The sequence below is a fragment of the Protomyctophum bolini genome (genome assembly GCF_963924005.1).
Source record: "Protomyctophum bolini genome assembly, chromosome: 3".
Lineage (NCBI taxonomy): Eukaryota > Metazoa > Chordata > Actinopteri > Myctophiformes > Myctophidae > Protomyctophum > Protomyctophum bolini.
In genome coordinates, this window is record NC_137864.1 from 42,930,434 (window position 1) to 42,951,769 (window position 21,336).

At 44.1% G+C, this 21,336-nt stretch overlaps 1 protein-coding gene across 1 annotated transcript; it reads right to left on the minus strand.

The window, feature by feature from the left end:
• Positions 1-2,248: 2,248 nt before the first annotated feature.
• Positions 2,249-20,729, minus strand: LOC308312449 (neuronal acetylcholine receptor subunit alpha-3-like; the record flags this gene model as incomplete). Its single annotated transcript, XM_080759056.1, has 8 exons — positions 2,249-2,374; positions 4,178-4,453; positions 5,117-5,746; positions 6,260-6,467; positions 7,995-8,104; positions 14,597-14,641; positions 18,610-18,749; positions 20,642-20,729. 8 exons carry the CDS (start codon positions 20,727-20,729, stop codon positions 2,249-2,251), a joined length of 1,623 nt encoding a protein of 540 aa, XP_080615182.1.
• Between the last annotated feature and the right edge of the window lie 607 nt (positions 20,730-21,336).

Here is a 21,336-nt window from a genome sequence, read left to right on the forward strand (position 1 = left end):
GTATTGAATGTTGTTTGTCTGGAGAGCTGTGTCTTTCCATCTCTGCCTGTGGTCATGGTCATGTCCTCAGTACACTATATCCCATCTAACCCGCAGCACAGATTTGTCTGACTAATGACTGTAGGACTGTTGATATGTCTAAACAACATATGCATGTACCCCATAACGCAGTGGTTTTCAACCCTTTTTATATCATATGTATATCATGGCCTTTATTTATTCTGCATTTGAGCCACGGACCACCATTTGATGCGATTTAGCCTCGCAGTCCCAAAGCGAAATAATATTTTGTTATCATTGGATAATAATTTTGTTCCGCACAATTCCATGCTGTATTGATGTGGTACCATGAGGAGAGACAACAGGCAAACAATCAAAATAAAAAAATATTCGACATTCGCCAATTGTGTAGACAGTAGACTTGTGTACATCAAGTAATGCGGATAGGCTATTTAACAATAATTTAACTGTTGAGAGCGTATGGGTCCATTTGGGTTCATTTTTCGCTCTCAAGAGTTCTAATAAGGGTCCGTTTGGTCATTTAGCTGCGGAACGCCCTCAAGGACCACTGGTTGAAAAGCACTGATCTAATCCACCAGTTATGGTGTTATTATAATGCTCAGAAAATATGATCTCATCACTAAGTGTTCAAATAGAACTGAGATGTATGAAGATTTCTATTAGAATTCTTATGAGCTGAAGGCGTATATACTGTAGGATATATCTGCTATATCTGGTAACTGGTGTCCATGGCTAATCTCTATAAGAGTTATAACAAGATCAAAGACAGCTTAGCTTGCGTGTGTGCGTGTGTGTGTGTGTGTGTGTGAGTGTGTGAGTGTGAGTGTGAGTGTGAGTGTGTGTGTGTGTGTGTGTGTGTGTGTGTGAGTGTGAGTGTGTGTGTCGGCACGCGTATGCGTGCGTGCGTGCGTGCGTCACCTCGCGTGCATTTACAAGAATGACCAACAACTGACATTCGCTTCTTCAAGTTAAGAAATATGGCATTTATTTCAAATTCAAGACACGTACAGACCCAAAGAAAAGTTGACTCATTTATTTTATAGAACATGTTTTCTGTCAGTGTGCAGGAGTGCAGTATTACTGGCAAATCGATCAAAACCAAAATGTTAGAATTGAAAGAAAAAAACTGGAGATGTTTTTGAAGCGCCAATAGTTTCCTGGTAAAGTTATGAAAGATCCATGCACGGGAAGGAAGGCTGCATATATATACTGCTCGTCTGTGTTGCATATCAACCCAATTAAAAGGTGACAAGGAGGGGTGGAGACGCTCAAATTAATAGCCATGGAATTGGATGATAGAACCCTCTGCAAAATGTCATACATTAAGTGTCATGCTATTTCAGGAGCAACGATTGAAAGCCTCAATTAATCCAATATTTACCATGGCAACCAATTACCTCACGGAAACCCTTAATCAAAAGAACATTCAAATCACATGGATTCTAATTACAAAACAAGAACAGCGAGTCCTGCCTACAAGCACAGACAAGAGCTCCATTACAGCAGGATTCTAATTGGGGCTGCTGTGGCAAAAATAAATAAGAAAAATGGGGGGGGGGGAAATATATATTTGTCTTTGACAGCGAGCTGCTTGATGAATCAGATGGCAGAGTGGTATACATCTGTCAATGTAGGGAAAAGTTAATCAGCCGTCATGAGGTCATGTGCTGTGTAATAGAAGGCTCTAGTCGCTTTCACTGTGAGAGGGAATATTATCAAATCAACAAACAATCTGTCCTGATTCATGTCCTGAAAGAAAACTATATACTTGAGGTGCGAGTGATTTGTCCGTGCCCGTCTCTAACGCATATCATTCAAAACTATAAGACGCCGTGACTGAATGTATACGGCCGATAGATATATATTTTATTTTGTATATGCGTTAGCGAAAGACACGAACAAAACCTATACATAAAAACCGTGCTTTAAGCCCAAACCACACCAAAGGGTTCGTTTAGGGACAAAACGTTTTTTTTTTTTATGTCAACCACACAAATGCAACGCCTTTGGTGTGGTTGACTTAAAAAAAAACGTTTTGTCCGGACCCGACCCTTCGCTGTGGTTTTGGGCTCTATCGGACGAGAACGTGAGAATCCCTGTTGGTCAATATGAGGACAGGAGAGATCCTGACTATCGCAGGATTGGTTCACAGGATCACAGGATTCGTGGGGCGGAATAGTGAGCCCCTGATTGTTCGTTTTTTTTCTTTTTTTGGGGGAAATTGCGGCTATGAGAAGAAGCCAATCAGAGGCTGGAGGAAGAGGCCCAACGTTCCGAGGATGCACACCGTCACAAACACCCACAGGAAGATTCTGTCGATAACCATGGCCACGTACTTCCAATCATCCTCCACCTGTGGGACGGTGACACATGCATGGGGGACGACGACAGTGAAGCGTAGAAGGAGTGGAAGGTAAAGAGTGGTACGGCGAAGGAGGTGAAGGAGAGGGGGGAGATTTATAGAGGAGAGAGAGGAGGGGGTGATTCAGGACCAGAACGGAGACGGATGGAAGGTTTTTGTGAGTTAATGGGGTGACGTGACGACATATGGATGTCACAGGGTTATACGATGGGGGCAAAAAGACACGATGAAAAGAGATAAACATGTTTATTTACTTTCGTAAAAACAAATCACACCCGTGTGAACTGAGTGGTGCAAGTCCCCTCTCCCCCACCCTCCTCTCCTCTCTCCTCTCTCTCTCTCTCTCTCATTAGCAGGCAACAGTGCAGCACTAATACTATCTCTCTCTCTCTGTTTCTGGCACAACAGCGCCCCTACTGGTACTCATAGTCATACTGGTGCTCATTAACGTCACATAGGTGAACACATATGGTGAACAACACATATAGGTGAAGACGGACATTGCTGTTCCTTGGAGTGGTTGCACAACTCAAAAACAGGAATAACCAGGTGCTCACCGGAGATACAAAATCAAACGTGACTAGTAAATAAATGTAAAACGGTGCTCACTCACACGGATCAAATGGGAGACGATCCGGGCACTCAAAGGTAAAAAGAGGATTTATTAAATTAAAAGGCAAGTGGCAATTATGTTTCCACCACAACTGGTCTTCAACAGGGTGGGAATTAAATTAATGAATATTTCGCCCTGCATGAAGACCACTTATGGTCGAAACATATTGCCTTAATCCTCTTTTTACCTTTGAGTGCCCATGGATCATCTTTTATCTGTGTTTATTTACGCATTCGAAATTCATTTCAAAACTAAAACAAATTACTATGATAATGGAATTCAAACCAAAGTATCAAGAGCAGACACCGAGTCGACACCATGTGACAACGCTGATTGAGTCAAGGGTTTTGCATATCTCTGCTGTCCGGAGTAAACCTCATAACTCCAAAATGTTCATTTTTCAGGAAATGAAAAATGTACATTTTTTAAGGAAAATAATAAAACCTTATATTTTTTTAAACGATGCAATACTGCCTCATCAAAGTTGGTGTCGTGACGTTAGATATTGTCAATGACTTGCATGAGAAGGAAAAAGGTGGTGGAGTTAGCTGTTTTAGCAGACAGTTTGAGGGTCCAGTGGAGTTAATGGAAAGTAGTAAAAAAAAAACACATTGGACAAAACCGTCCAATGCGGTTTCTTTACTACTTTCCATTGGTTCAAAATCTTCGAAACGACACACGGACGTAAAGGGTGCCGGCATCACAGTGATGCTATGCAGCAGCCATGCCCGGCATCACAGTGATGCTATGCACCAGCCATGCCCAGCATCACAACAATGTTCTCCCCTGTCCTCCGTTAGAACGAATAGATGAATTATGCATGGTGTTTGCCACACACTGCACGGGTGGGTCTGCACGATGTGTTCCGGGGTTTAGAAAATGTAAAGTCGGCCACAATGTGGGTCATTCTGTTTCCACTGTCTTGATTTTGGAGTTCTGTCAACTTACTTCAACAGTAAAGCTTAACATAGACTACTTAACACCTCATGAATTAAAGTGTATTTGAAAAATGATTAGGCTGATTTTACAATTTGTGTGACAATTGAGAGTTGTTGTGCGTCTCAACCAGTAATAATCTGTTCATACCTCGATAACGTTCATACCTCGATAACGATACCGATAACGATATATCGTGCAGCCTTTTAATCCAGTGTCAACATTGAAAACGGCATATCACTCACCTCCTTGGCTTTGTTGCGGCTCTTCATGTTCTCGGCGATATATTTGACACTCTCGATGGCCTGCTTGATCTCGGGAGACATCACGGAGTAGGCGACCACCGCGTTCATGCTCTGAGGACTCAGCTGATGGCGAGACAGCTTCCCCGGGTCCGCCGTCTCCGGCGCGTGCTGCTGGCACGGGCAGGGACATTTCTTCCCGGCGCAGCCCTCCATGGAAGAGGAGAGCTTGTTGTCTCCAAACTCCAGACAGTTCAGCGAGGTGCCGCCTCCTACCTGCTGGCAGAGCACAACCAGAGGAGCAAGCAGGGCAGGGGTGTCAGTCGTGGATTCTTTGTAAATTGTAAATTGATTCCACGTCTAGTTTCAGTGCTATCTGGCTGTTTGGTTGTGAAACCACATACATTGCTCAGTACATATATATCAACTATATACAAACAAGGGTCCGCCAGATCCCCAAATACGATTGCCCCCCCCCCCGCCGGCCAGCATTCACATTAGTAAAGTTGTTTCGTGCCCGAGTACACTTCAATTCAACTGCAATGTCATTTGCACAAACATTGCAGTTGAATTGAAGTGTACTCAACAACAATCGTTGAAAAGCATGCGATGATGACGACAAGTGACATGAATCCATCCATCCATCCATCCCTACATCCAGCCAGCCAGCCCACAGTACCCAGTGATCCAGCCAGCCAGCCCACAGTACCCAGTGATCCAGCCAGCCAGCCCACAGTACCCAGTGATCCAGCCAGCCAGCCCACAGTACCCAGTGATCCAGCCAGCCAGCCCACAGTACCCAGTGATCCAGCCAGCCAGCCCACAGTACCCAGTGATCCAGCCAGTGATCCAGCCAGCCAGCCCACAGTACCCAGTGATCCAGCCAGCCAGCCCACAGTACCCAGCGCTCAACAATCCCGCCGACCCGGCCGTGCCGCTCACCTGCGTCAGGCTGTTCTTCCGCCGCTTCCCTCCCTTGGCGCCCTTCCCTCCCCCGCTTCCTCCGCCCCCTCCGGCTCCGCCCGCCTCCCCTCCGCTGCTGTCCGTGGATCCTCCGACGGCCTTCCCCTCCTGGTCCGTGGGCCTCCTCATCAGCATGACCCTCGGCAGCACCCTCAGGAAGACGGAGCGCACCCATGCCGGCATGGTGTGCGTCGTCGGCGTGCGGTAGTGCACGTTGAGCACGAACACGGTGATGACGATGCTCAGGGTGACGAAGATCATGGTGAAGAGGAGGTACTCGCCGATCAACGGTATGACGAGTGACGTGGAGGGGATGGTCTCGGTGATGACTAGCAGGAACACGGTGAGGGAAAGCAGGACGGAGATACAGAGCGTGACCTTCTCTCCGCAATCGGACGGGAGATAGAAGACCAGCACGGTGAGGAAGGAGATGAGGAGGCAGGGGATGATCAGGTTGATGGTGTAGAAGAGGGGCAGGCGGCGGATGTAGAAGGAGTACGTGATGTCCGGGTAGATCTCCTCGCAGCAGTTGTACTTGATGTCGTGCTTGTAGCCCGGCGCGTCGATGATCTCCCACTCGCCACTCTCCCAGAAGTCTTTGAGGTTCACCTATATAGGGAGATAGGGGAGCGCAACTTCATTTAAGTGAAGTGAACCAAAGGTTCATGTTTTAGGTTGTTGTTAGAGAAAGTAAAAGATGAGTGTAAATTTTGTTTCATTTGCTGCTGTCTTTCATTTTAACAATTTTGCCACTTTTTGACAGGGGGGTCGGTGGGCATTCGAAAAAGTGGTTAGCTAAATAAGAAGATATTTAGCCCCTTGTTCGAATGCCCCCAACCCCCCTGTCAAAAATAGGTAAAACCGTTAAAACAAAAGTTTAACACTCCTCTTTTACTTTCTCTAACAACAACCTAAAACATGAACCTTGGTTTGACAGCAGACGAGGAATAAAATGAATTATCTAAGAAAGGGGTTTGTGTGTCATTTTCATTTGTCTGCTCATTTATTCCATATAACGTCATGATGCACATGGTAATACACAATGCACGGGATCGATCAATATAACGTCATGATGCACATGGTAATACACAATGCACAGGACCCATCAATCGAGCACCCAACCTTTGACCCTATGAGGACGAGGTCTATCTTGGCCTTGTCGTACGTCCAGGAGCCAAACTTCATGGAGCAGTTCTGGTAGTCAAAGGGGAAGTAGGTGATGTCCATGGGGCAGGAGGACTTAAAGATGGCCGGAGGAACCCAGGTGATGGTGCCGTCGAACTTCAGGAGAGCTTTGGTCTTATCCTCCACAAGAAAGTCTCCTACGGCACTATATAGTGTAGCAGTGCGTGTGTGTGTGTGTACATGCGTGCGTGTGCGTGTAAGTATGTTTTAGTGTGTGTTGAATAGTGTTTTTTTGTGAGACAGCATGTGAGTATGTATGGACAGACAGAGGAGAGGGTTAAGCAGGAAGCAGTAGTTAGGGTGAGGAGGACATCTCAACAAAGAGGAAGAAGAAGAAAGGCGGAATGAGGAGGATTACGGTAGAGAGATAAAGAGAGAGAGGGCAGACGATAAAGAGAGAGAGAGAGGGGAGACGATAAAGAGAGAGAGGGGAGACAGGGATTTGACGAGCACAGAAAAGGAGTATTATGGGCCAACGACGAAAGTGAATTACCATCTCACTGTGAATAGTAGAATTGACACAAAGCCTTTGACTTACATTATGAGTCGCCATTCTAAGAGGAAATGAGTTCAGAATTAGATGAAGGAAAAGGAAGAATTGATACAAAAAAAAGAAAAAAGCTCTTCATGCAAATTACTCTCTCTGCACCAATAGAGCCTCAATTTTGCATACCTATTGAACGAACACCCTTTACGTCGGTGTGTTGTTTTGAAAATATTGAACCGATGGAAAGTAGAAAAAAATCGCATTGGATAAATTAAACCATTGGACCCTCAAACTGTCTGCTTAAACAGCTAACTCCACCACATCTTTCCTACTCATGCAAGTGATTGACAATATATAAAGTCACAACACCAACTTTGATAAGGCAGTATCGCATCGTTTAAAATATATGTATATATATCTTAATTTCCTTAAAAATATAGATTTTAAATTTCTTGAAAAATGAACATTTTGGAGTTAGGTGGTTTCTTCCCAACAGCAACAATATATCAACACTGATGCATTTTGTTACAAAGTAGCCTACAATAGCGGGCTGTAAAATAAGAGGGCTGGACCATATAGTCATTAAAGGTCTGGTGACATTTAAAAAAAAACCGTATATTATATATATTTTTTGTTTTCTGAGCTCAATTGTACCCAAACAAATAATGTTTAAAAAGTGCTCTGATGTGTCTGTGGACTGTGATGTGACAGTACATTTTAACAGCGGAAGTGCATTATTTGTCTATGGGACCCGGCGACTACCGAAGCGAACGGCCGATAGTCGAAAATTGGGCGTAAGGAATGTCGCCCGAAAAGATAAAAATTATTCATCTTTTTGGGACGATACCGGGCGATTATAGGCGATGTGTCGGCCGATGCTCGCCCGCTGTTAAAACACACTGTAACAGTCCACAAATCCCATATATGACATAACAATTTGCCAGCAGATGTCACTGTTGAGGGATTTTGCCTGTTTTCACTGCAGCTCAAAAGGCTTCATAACACACAGAGAAAACCCCCAGACCCACAGAAAATCCACTGTATGTTCAAAGTTCAGGTTGTGTGGGTCTAATTGAGGTCATAAAACCTAGAAGAAAAAGGGACAATTTTAATAAATGAAAGTGAATGTCATGAATTTAAACCTTTTTAATGTCACAATGATTTGATGAACGATGATAGCCTTACTTGTTGTAGAGCACTATGTCGGGTCTCCAGATCTTGTTCGAAGGAACCCTGATGAACTCGATACCGTCAAACTCCACCGGCATCCACTTCAGCTTGTAGTCATTCCAGATCTGAAACACGATGCAAACAAACACTGGAATCATAAGTGGTCTAATCAAGGACCCCTAGGGTCCTTGAGAGAGTTCCAGGGGGACCCCAGCTTTGATAATTAGGAATCAAATGGTCCCTTATGGGTCTGTAACTCAGAGAGTATACAAATGGAACCAAACGGTAAACTCTCAGAGTTAAATTAACTTTGATTTTACAATATACATTGGGGTCCCGCAGAGATAGAAATGCCATTAAATGGAGGTCCGTCCGTAGCCTATAATTCAGGTCAAACCTGGGGGTCCTTGAAATGAAAATGGGTGAAGATCACTGCCAGAGAGCCGTAACATTCTTCTCTTATGGGGCTTATATTTTCTAATGGGGGTCCGTGGGGCTAATGAGTGTAAATTTGGGGGTCCTTGACATGAAGACGTTTGGGAACCAGTCCTATTATCCCCTTTGTGGCGAGTATACAGAGAAAGAGAGAGGGGGGGATTTGCTTGCTTTTCTCTCAACACACCTGCAGGGTGCAATTTCAAAGGCAGTAAAAAAATCCATGGCTTTGGCTATATATTTCCATGCCAGTCGAGATGAATTCCTTCATTAGCGAGGCGAATTAATCCACGGTAATTACCGTAAGGAGCTCTTTAATTAACCAGTTCATGGCATGCTGCCTTTGCCCCATTTATCTGCCATGGGAGTTTATATATGGTATGATTGGCTGGAAGATGCAATGACCTGATATAAGGCATGTGTGCGTGCTTTATTGTTTACATAAAACACCAATCAAGCCTCACTGCCTCCATTTGCATCTAAGGGTTATTAAAGGGCTGTGCGCGGAAAGAGTATATGTCATATATATGTACAATATATCCTGTTGCGTTGGCACGCGGTTGAGTGATTCACATACTGTACATCTACATAGGTTCTGTTTTCACAGCCCGTTCAACACATGTAAGACGTACTAGATATTAACCCTTTTTGGTGTTAGCATTATGTTATAATATAGCTATTGAAAAAAAGCAGATCTACAAGCTCATAGCGCGCCACCGAGTGGCGAAAAATCGAAGAACGACTGACACAGAAACATAACTTTTTCATAGTCATTTTCAAACAGACATTTTTAGAAATCTGATCTCAGGTCAGAATGGCTTAAAGGAGAAATCCAGACCAAAACACATGTACCCATGAATCAGCCTATAATCCTGTGCTGGCCTTGATTTCCTGTTCTCCATGTTCCCACCCCTCCCACTAGAATGGTAAAGCTATAGTTGTCGTCATTCAAAATGTGGTAGTAGCTCCAAACTCGTCTAGTGTTCGTCCTGGAGACCTAGAGTTCTCAACGGGCCTGAAAATTAAGGCCCGGCCCGGCCCGGCCCTGGGTTCTGTATGAACGGTATAGCTCGATGGTGACAAACAGTGCACGTGTGAGTACCAGGACACTATTAACGTTTTTTGTCATTTTTCTTCTGGTTCTTTTTAAAGGTTTTCTGAGCTCAATTGCACCCAAAAAAGACGTGAACTTTTAACATTCAGTAGATTTTTTTGTGGTCTGGGGGTTTTCTGGCTCAAACAAGTGCTCAGATTGTTCCTGTGGACTGTGATGTAAGAGTCCACAAATCCCATATATATGAATTTGCCAGCAGATGTCACTGTTTAGACCCGTTTGCCTGTTTTCATTGCAGCTCAAAAGGCCTCAGAATACACAGAGAAAACCCCAGGCCACAGAAAATCCACTGAATGTTTAGTCGACTAAAATGTATATAGGCGGGCCTTGATGCCGTCGCCGATGCTATTTTCAGCTTGCAAACAAGTGTATATAAAATTACGTTTTTATTTGTTGACGAAATTGTCAATATATTTAGTCTTATAGTTTTAGTCATCATACTGTAGCTTAGTTTTCATTTTGTTTCCATTTAGTTCTCCGCCAGTGGAAAAAGGTAGTCGACGAACAATATTTCATCTTAATATTATAGTCCACTATATGAGTCCCTCAACACTGGATCAGAGTCCAGCAGACAGCTGGCAGGATGGTATTTACTGTAGGAGTGGTTTCTCCAGGCATCTCAGGATCATTGAAGTGCTATACACTGTATACTCGCCCTTCAGAACCCACACACTACTGTATACTATACAGTGTATATACAGTAGTGTGTGGGTTCTGAAGGGGCGAGGTTTCCTGGCCACTAGTATGATGGTGGCTATATTTCCAGAGGGTGGGTTATTGATGCTGTCCCAGAAGATAGAGATAGAGTGGAGGAATGGGGGAAGAGCTCCAGAGCTTAATGAGTGTTTGATTAAGTGTAGCCTATGGCATTTTGTGAATGGCTGAAATGCATGTTGGAAATTGTCTGCTGAATAGAGAGCTTATGGGCTTACAGCACAAAAGATAACCATTATTGCCCGGGTAAAATAATAATAATACTGGGAAGAAATGAGAGATCAAGAGAGGCGGAGAGACAGAAAGGCTCGACGAGTGCAGGGACAGATAATAAGATGACTGATAGAGGGGGGGGGCAAAGACAAAAATGATTGCTCTTAAATAATCCCTCTGATGCAGGATTGACTCATACAGAGACAGAGACTCAGAGAGAGAGAGAGAGTGACAGAGACAGATAGACAGAGAGAGGGATCAGAGAGAGAGAGAGAGAGAGTTATAAAAGGTAAAGGAGAAGGAAATTGTTGGCACCCTAACGTTGCCTCAGGGATACGAACAGAAGGAGAAATGAAATAATGAAAGAAGAAAAGGAGGCCAGACAGACCAATTTGGAAATCATACCTCAGCTTGTATATTTAAGGCCGACAAAGGAGGTCTTTCATCACCGTGCCAATTAACTGCTTGTTGCCATAGTGTTTAACTGTGTATACATAGTGTAGACAGTGTATCCATAGTGTTTAACTGTGTATACATAGTATGTGTATCCATATAGTGTTTCACTGTGTATACGGAGCTAGCCATTATACCCACGCTTGCTGGATTGCCATTGCAGCTTTGTGACCCAGCATGACAACGGGTACAGGCTTTGGTTCCGACTGTCATTAGACCGACAACCTATACCTCATGTACCTTATTTCCATATCAAAAAATAAACATAAACATAAACTCAAACCGCAAGCACGGGAGCAGCGCATGTCCGACCGCATGTCCGACCGTTTGTTTTCGAGCATGTCCAACCTTTCGTGTGTCGGATCTGCGTGTGCATCCCATGACAACTATAACGGGTCTGGACCTCGGAAGAGTTTCACATAAGTAGCCTTGCCGAGCCATGAGGCCCATAGGGCAGGAGCCTATCTCCTGTTTCTGTAGCGTGAGGCAGCTTGATGTACAAGTACACCCCCTGGACATGACACTAGTATGTCGCAGGGACAATCCAACCCTTGATGCTGAGTGTCAAGCAGGGAGGCCCTGGGTCCCATTTTTAGAGTCTTTGGTATGACCCGGCCGGGGATCGAACCCCGACCTCCCAGTCTCAGGGCGGACACTCTAACCACAAGGCCACTGAGCTGGTTTCACATAACAAATAGATAATATTCAAGCATATCAGAGCTACAAAATGAGGTATTACTTGCATGGGATTGGTCGGTTTTTGAAGTACACACTTTAGAGAAATGTGATATAGGAAAAACTGTAATTCTGTTCATGCAAGGTGTGCAAGACCACAGAATTAACCCACCTATATATTAGTCAACAGAGTGACTTTGATTAACACTTTATCTGAGGCCGCTCTGTTGACACAGCTTCCCGTTGCTGATCCCTTTGTTAAACAGTGGCTCAGTGAACCATAAAAGACAAGAATATAAAGCCAGCGACACAAGCCTGTCGACGGCGTGTTAATGAGGTTTACATCCTCGTCTGCCTCTGAACTGCCACCGTAATCTGAGTTTACACTGGTGACTGGTCATGAATCACGCTGCTGTATAAATATATCATATAACGTCTAAACTGCCTCTTTAACTTCTGAAGGCGTACGTTGTGCAATTCCTCTACGGTTCCAGCTAGGTGCTATGTGACGGACAGTTACAGTACAGTGCAACTCTGCCCAAAACCAATGCAAATACATGCAGTAAAGAAAACATGCTGGCGTGTGCTCCCCCCACATTTGACTCTAACAAGAAATACTTTTTCTTTCAAAAGGAAACTTAAGGCACCAATAGTTTTGTTTTCGTATTTTACTGTTAATGTACATTTTGTATTGTGATGCTTTGCCTGGACTGGACCCCAGGAAGAATAGTCTCCACTACGATGGGCTGATGGGGATCCTTAATAAACTAAACTAAACCAGGCTGTGTGCTAGCCATCACGTCAGCTTAGCTACAGTTGTTTATTTGAATACAAAATCTAATAATTAACGAAACAATTCATCAGCAGTAGTGGACGGTAATGAAGTACAGTACACTTGCTGGTGTACAGTACAGTGTTTTAAAGCAAGTACTCCATAACTTCAACCCAAGTACAATTTGACTGAACAACTTTTTTGTTTTTACATCCGTCCAGGACAGGCTTCAGACGCGCTTCCTCAGGAGACTTGGCTCAGATCTGAACCCATTTGAGTTGGCGTTATAGGAAGGAACCCGTTACGACCGCGTGCTCTTACTGATCGTCGAAAAGGCCTATTTGACCACTATCTACAGTACACGTCGACTAAAGTACTGGGGGTTTGTCCACTGGGTGCTGAAAGTTTAAAACGTTTACCAAAAAAAGGGTGCCAATTTTAAGGAGACAGCGCACATTGAATTAGGGTGCCATTTCGAGAGGACAGCTGACTACGAGGTCAGGAGTTCAGGGTCTGTGGCAATGGATTATGGGACTAGTGGTCAGTGAGTGAGTGTCCCATGGTCATAATGCCATATAATATTGATTAGACTTAGACTCAATGTATTGAGTGATTAGAGTCTACCATATTCACACCACGGTCTGAAAACAGTGTAGTTCACTGTACACTGTACAGTCCTGCAGTGTTCATCTTATTCTAGAGTGCACGAATGGAACCAAATGGACCCTTACGGGTGTGTAACGCTGAGAGAGTATACAAATAACCAAATGGACCTCTGGTTCCAGACCATTTGTAAAGTAATGCTGAACGTTTTACTGTGCATTCAGTGTTTTTTTCTTTTCTTCTCATTATCATGTTGTTCACTGAGGCACGCCGATGTCACGCGCCAATGAACCGTGAGCCGTGCCATGTCATGTATTTCACAGGTTCTGGGTCTGTGGTCGGGAACAGGACAACTCACCCCTTTTTCGTTTTCCTCACAGAATTTTCCCCAGTGAGGGGTGGGAGAGGCTGGACAACTCACCCCTTTTTCCGTTTTCCTCACAGAGTTTTCCCCAGTGAGGGGTGGGAGAGGCTGGACGGCAGACCGTGGACCACTACCAGTTGACCTGTAGTAAGTCTCATGGTCGGGGGGGTAGGACCAAGTCTCATGGGATTTGGGATTTGTTTATAAACATTTTGGTATTTGTTTATAAACATTTGTGATTTGTTTATAAACATTTGTGATTTGTTTATAAACATTTGTGATCTGTTTATAAACATTTTGGGATTTGTTTATAAACATTTGGGATTTGTTTACAAACATTTGGGATTTGTTTATAAACATTTGGGATTTGTAAGTCTCATGGGGGGGGTAGGACCACTTCCAGTTGACCTGTAGTAAGTCTCATGGTCGGGGGGGTAGGACCAAGTCTCATGGGATTTGGGATTTGTTTATAAACATTTTGGTATTTGTTTATAAACATTTGTGATTTGTTTATAAACATTTGTGATTTGTTTATAAACATTTTGGGATTTGTTTATAAACATTTGGGATTTGTTTACAAACATTTGGGATTTGTTTATAAACATTTGGGATTTGTTTATAAACATTTGGGATGTGTAAGTCTCATGGGGGGGGTAGGACCACTTCCAGTTGACCTGTAGTAAGTCTCATGGTCGGGGGGGTAGGACCAAGTCTCATGGGATTTGGGATTTGTTTATAAACATTTGGGATTTGTTTATAAACATTTGGGATTTGTAAGTCTCATGGGGGGGGTAGGACCACAGACGGCTGGACTTTCTCTAACTTTCACGACAGCAGACAGCCTACTGTAAGTGCAAATATCATTTATGAAAAGGCTACTACAGTGAAGTCGGTTCACGGAAGTTGTTGTATATAGGCTATGTGGGAATTATCTGATGAGGTACCATTTGAGTGGGAAAAAACCTTACATGTACTAAATTATACTACCGGTAAATTCAATATAAGTAAAATAATATAGCCTTTCCATAGGAGGATCTTTTTATATTTTTGCAAAAAGAATACAAACAGCCAATAGCATATAGTTATCCCCGTCATCTAGGAAATGGACAATAGGTTGTGTGCATTTGATCACACTCCTATAGCGTGTGACAGAGTGGTTGGCGTGTGTGTGTGTGTGTGTGTGTGTGTGTGTGTGTGTGTGTGCATGCATGCGTGTGTGTGTGTGGCTCTAGGAAATGGTCAATAGGTTGTGTGCATGCATGCATTAAACGTACGTGTCTTAGCCAGAGATTTGTCTCCATGATCTGGTTGACCTCATCCTGTCGAGAGAGAGAGAAGAAATCTTGTCACCTTGTGTGCGTTTGTACGTTTGTGCGTGTATGCGTGCGTGCGTGCGTGCAAGGGTGAGAGATATAGGGTTAATAAAAGAATGGTAAAATGCACACAAACACAGTTGAAATATGAATATATGCAATATGTTTCTGGCTGGCAGGCAGGCAGGTAGGCAGCGACGACGATACGTTTGTTTGTGGTCACGTCGTCTTCTTGTCCTGCAAGATGATATGAACACTCAATACAACAGCAGGAAGTACATGGGGTGTTTGTGGCTGCAGGAACAACAGGACAGAAGGAACTATGTGAGAATAGAATAAGGAACTATATATGTGTGGAGTGTGTTTGTGGCTAGAAAGCACTCATCTCTCTCTTACCTTCACAGACACGACGTTGATTGACAGCCCAGGGTGGCTGTCACTCTGTTAATAATGGATAGCGAGGTCAATGACCCCAATTGCCCTCTGTCTTTTTCTATTAGAATGTTTCCACTAGACAGCACACGGTGTGTGTGCGGCGCACACGCACGCACACACACACTACTGCCGCGTTACACTGTTTTCCCCCATTGTGATTTCAGCTCAGTTTCATAATAATGTTCTCGCATCCAGACATCCATCTAGCTATCCGAGTGTTATGCCTGCCTCTCTCTCACACACACACACACACACACACGCACACACACACGCACACTCACACGCACACGCACACAATATCCAGGCAAGCCATGGCCTTCTCTGCAGCCAAGTAAAGGAAGCCCGCTATGTGTCACAACGGTTGATATCGCCATCGAGACCAATATATATACACAAATCCATCGCTACCTCTGCGACCCCAGCAGGAGATGAGATCAAAGGTGAAGACCCTCCATGCAGCAACGGACCCTGTTGAGATGCCTACACAGTACACACACACTGGGGCCGGCCGCGCCACCTGGTCTCTGAAAGGAGTGCATGGGGCCTGGCAAACAGCACAGCATGTGAGAGCGGCGAGTCTCAGCAGACTGACGGTCATATAATGGCACAATTACCTGCCCTATATAGCCCTATACAGAGCACTTTAGAAGCTGTCCTCTTCATGTGTTGTATAGGACTACAATGTGAAATAGACATTTCTGCAAGCACACACGCATGCACACACACACACACACACACACACAGTCACACAGATCTTTCTCATTCTAACCTTGCATAGACAGATGCATCTCTCGGTCCACTCAAATAAGCTGCTGCCGATCGGCTATTTCTCACTCCTCTTCTGCTGCTAATCCATTTCCTTTTCACGGGCAGGAAATGTAATCATAGTAGACATAACTGGTATAAGGTAAAGTAGCTACGTATAGCTTTTCTCAATAGGCCTACTGTAGGTAAAAAGTATTTTTTTATTTTTATTATTTTTATTTAAATTTTTATCCCACGATTTTGTAACCCAGTTTTCTTTTCACCCAGTGCCAATTGTCTAATGTAATCCTGGGCGCTACACTTCCTCTGCCAACCTGGGGGGGCAGCGGACTGACCTCATGCCTCACCTGACAGAGGGGAATTTCCCCGGCCGGACGTAGCGCGTGGAAGGGACACGTTATTCCGACCAGTTCCTTTCCCCTCCATCAGGCGCCCCGGCTGGCCAGGGGGAGGTAGTTTTAGAGACCAGGATTACGGCATGTTTTTGTGAGGGTACCTACCCTAGGGGACACGGGGAGAACATGCAAACTCCACACAGAAAAGCCCTTTCGCCAACCCCCGCCTCGGGTATGGGCACTGATGACGCGGAGGAGGGAACACGCCGCCAGTGCCCACAGCGTCCCCAGCGGGAATCGAACCCAGGACCTTCTAGCTGTGAGGCGACAGCACTACCAAAAAGTATTTTCTTTTTTAATCGATTTTATACATTTGAAAACCTGTGAAGTATAATAGACCTTCTGTATAATAAGGAGTACTTTTCAGTTTGGTACTTTAAGTACATTTTGATACCAGTATTTTTGTACTTTGAATCAACTTTACTTTAGTCTATGGGCTCGCGTGAGTACATGAACCATGTGACCGGGTAGTTTTCTGCCCCCTCAATGTCACAACTGTTCTATTAGATGGCTCTGCTTGTATACACAGTATATTTCTACATTGCAGTACTTATACTTGAGTAAGAATTGTGAATGAAGTTTTTGCACCGCTGCGTAACTGTGGGATTTTCTGCTGGAACCGTTACCTCTGTGAACGGATTCTCAGTAAGTGGTCAAAGAGGGATGGTTGGGGACTCTCTCATGCGCACGCACGCACACGCACACACACACGCACACACACACACACACACACACACAAACCTATACACCTAAAGCGGAAAATAGAAGATGTACTGTACAAGCAGATCTTCAAGGTCAATCGTATATCGGTTATTGTTGGTGTGAAAGTATAGATCAGGGATAACTCCAACTCCTAACCACTAAATCAATGAAGTTATAAAATTGTCTTCACACAATGTCCTCATTTCTCAAACGCTTGTTGATGTACACACACACACACACACACACACACACACACACACACACACACACACACACACACACACACACACAGGAAACTACTGTACGAGAGTGCTTTTAGTGAGATTGCATCCTGGACACGCTCGCTGTACACTGAAAAAAAACAAAAAAAAACGCAATAGTATAATAATGCACTCTTATACGGTTCTTTCTCACACTCTCCGAGTTCAATTGACACTCCGGGATTTTTGCAGTGTACTAGTAGTAGTACCTCTGTGCTGCAGGGAAAAGCTATTAGGAAGTGTGAAGGTTAGTGCGTGTGTGTGTGTGTGTGTGTGTGTGTGTGTGTGTGTGTGTGTGTGTGTGTGTGTGTGTGTGTGTGTGTGTGTGTGTGTGTGTTCATGCAGGGCACATACACGCATTGGATGTCGAAATAATGGAGTCGTGTGTTAGGTGTGGCGACACTGCCGAGGCAGGTCAGCCTTTCATGATGTTTCAAAAACCAGTCAGTCATTGGTGGGAGAACACCTGGGAACGGTCAGTCATTGGTGGGAGAACACCTGGGAACGGTCAGTCATTGGTGGGAGAACACCTGGGAATAGTCAGTCATTGGTGGGAGAAGTATACTCTGATCTTTTTTTCTCGTTTTCGTGCAGAGAAAACTGTCCATTACTGTATCTCTGAATCTACGTCGCTGTCCATGGTTCTGATCAGAACGGCGTTATGTTCTGTCCATGGTTCTGATCAGAACGGCGTTATGTTCCGTCCATGGTTCTGATCAGAACGGCGTTATGTTCTGTCCATGGTTCTGATCAGAACGGCGTTATGTTCTGTCCATGGTTCTGATCAGAACGGCATTATGTTCTGTCCATGGTTCTGATCAGAACGGCGTTATGTTCTGTCCATGGTTCTGATCAGAACGGCATTATGTTCTGTCCATGGTTCTGATCAGAACGGCGTTATGTTCTGTCCATGGTTCTGATCAGAACGGCGTTATGTTCTGTCCATGGTTCTGATCAGAACGGCGTTATGTTCTGTCCATGGTTCTGATCAGAACGGCATTATGTTCTGTCCATGGTTCTGATCAGAACGGCATTATGTTCTGTCCTCATGTCTGACTTCAACCAAGCATCTTGTTTGAATATAAACGCTTCTAAAGAGACTTTTATATGATATGAAAACGTTTTGAAAACTTCATGAGTTCATGCAGGTCTACAGCAGTAGCACTGCTTAATATTTAGGGCAGCCATAGCTGAGGGGCTGGGCCATCTGAGCATTAGAAGGTCAGTGCATGGGTTTCACCCTGGGCTCCAACATAGTCTACGTGTCTGATCAAGACACGTAACCCCCCCAAACAGCTCCTCTCAAAGCCATCTGAGCAGCCATCTGCAGCCATCTGTCTGTCTGTCTGTCCGTCTGTGTCTGTCTGTGCGCGTGTCTGTGTGCGTGCGTGCGTGCGCCATAGGCCATCGGTCTCACCACTTTAACGAGCTGCGAGATGGAGACCTCAAACTCCACCGTGACGGGATCCGAGACATTCTCCACGGGTCTGATGAACTGGTTGTACCGTCGGAACAGTTTCCTGAACAGCCTGTCCTCTCCCTTAGAGGACAAGGTTTCTGTGGGAGAGAGAGAGAGAGAGAGAGAGAGAGAGAGAGAGAGAGAGAGAGAGAGAGAGAGAGAGAGAGAGAGACAGAGAGAGAGAGAGACAGAGAGAGAGAGAGAGAGAGATTTATGTCAGTTAGTGGCCTGCTTATTTTATTGTTGATAGAATTATGTTACCTCTTGTCATGTGAGAATGACGTGAGTCCATAATGATAATGATAATGAACTTTATTTATATAGCACCTTTCAAAACAAGGTTCCAAAGTGCTGCTCTGGTTAGAGGCCCTCAGTAAGTAGACAGTTGGATATAGTGTCACGGTGGCAGAAAGACTGAACCCAAATGCAGAGCAGAGTAGTTTAAAAAAACAAAAGTATTTATTTAAATCCAAGGCAGCAAGGGACACAAACAGAAAGGTAAGCTAGCTCAGGAAACATTCCAAACTTTTCAAAAGTACAAAGAAAATCTAGGAATCACAAAAAGGCAAAAACACTAGAGTCCAAGGCAGTAAAACATATAGTCCAAAAATATCAAACCTTTCAAGACAACAACAACAACCAGGAAACTCGGGGGAAGAATGACGAATGTTCTGACAGTGCGAGTGTGGCATGAGTCCAGTCTTATAGTGAGCAGGTTAATTGTGGAAGTGTTCACAGGTTTGTATTGTGGGCATGGCTGGGCTGGGGATGGCGTGGGAACAGGTGTGTGACAATGACTGAGGGTAGGAATGGAGAGTGGGAGTGGCTGACAGGGAGACATGGTCTGCAGACCATGACATACAGTATAGAGCAATTCACTATCTAAACTGAATGATGGATACAATGTATGTAACCTACAGTATACCAGACCCTGATGGAAAAAAGCTGTTTTACCCTTTTTTATTTTTTGTTTGTTCTTCTTACTAAATTCATTAGTACTCTCAATACTAGTTTACTAATTACTTTTACTGTCTTGTACTGTCTGTCTTTGTTGTATTTGTCTTGTTCTGACCTTGATTGGGGGGAGGGGGGGGATATAATGTCGGATACAACAAAATGTACACATATGTTTATTCATTGCTCAAAAAAAATGAAAAAACACCATAATGCCGCAGCCTCTGTTGGACATGCACTTCCTCGACCCCGTTTTGGAATAGCACTTTTGATGCCTTCAACCAGTTGTCATATACCAATTGCGCCCAACCCGATAACTGCTACGTATATTTGGAGTTCCCAACGACGATGCACCAACTACCTCTCCCCAAGCCAATTTCATGTAGCTTTTTCTTCACTCATAGCGAGGAGACTTATTCTCCGCAATTGGAAATCTGATAAACCTCCAACATAAGTTGGGTATAAAGGATGTTCTATCCTTTATACCGTTACAACAGGTACAAATCTCGACCAGACATTTGTAAAGGCTTGGTCCCCTTTCATTGAATTCACCCTTTCACTATCTTTTGATTCTGTATCCTATAGCTGTAATAAGTGTTTTCCTACATGTCATCTTTCCCTTGACTTGTAGAAACGATGTACTCTTTCAAAGTTTTTCATTTTTGCTTTTGTCATGTTTTATAGTGAAAATTGGATGTGTGGTAACCTACCGGTATTTTCCTTTATCAATTGTACTGTCTGGTTAGAGTCTGGTTGTTTCACTGTGTAGCCCCCTTAATCTGTTTATTGGTTTATGGTTTTATTATTGTTGATTTTGTCGTCTTCTTCTTTTGTGAGGGAACCGGGGAGGGTGGGGTATATGTAAATGTATATAAAAATCCTATAAAAAAACAAAAACCTAATAGCGAGTCACAATCAAATGCAATTTGAAAACGAGAAACACCAAAGGAAAAGAAGACAAATAGCAGCAGTTGGATATGTACAAGCACCTATATAGAAAGGGTAAAAACACTCCATAATCTAGGTGCCTGATCACCTCTGGTGACTAGGTTCGTCCTAGGGACCTCAAGGAGGGCCTTATCCGATGATCTGAAGATGCGTTCAGATTTAGGAGGGGACAGCATTTCGAGGATGTAGGTCGGGGCCAGCCCATTTAGGGCTTTATATGTAATGAGTAAACTTTTTGAAGTTGCATATCTGGCGCTCACAGGCAGCCAGTGGAGAGTCGCAAGTACAGGTGTAATATGGTCCCGTTTCTTAGCGTTGGTAAGCAGTCGGGCAGCAGAATGAAACCAGAGCCTCCAGGTGTCCATTATCTGTCTCTGTATAGCTATACAGTATAGTACAGTACAGTAAGGTCATCATCAGTATCAAAATGGGGCTCCGTGGACACACAGCTCCAACTCCATTAAAATGTGTGTCATGCTCTGATGCTCATTAAGACCTATAGGGCCGATTCCACAACGTCTTCTAAATCCTAACAGTTTTCTGGAGAAAGAGAAACGTATGTTTCTATATCAGTGCATACTCTAACTTTTTCATGTCAAGGACCCCCACAATTACATGTATTTGGCCGCCGACCTGTTGTTCCAGGGACCGAGAGAGCCAGTGCATTTTCCAGCAGCGGCATCAGTCGCCGCCAACAACAGCCGTGCCAGTATTTCTGCATTAGGCCGACAACCTACCTACCCCAAATCTATAACCCTATAGACCTATATGCAAAGAACCTGA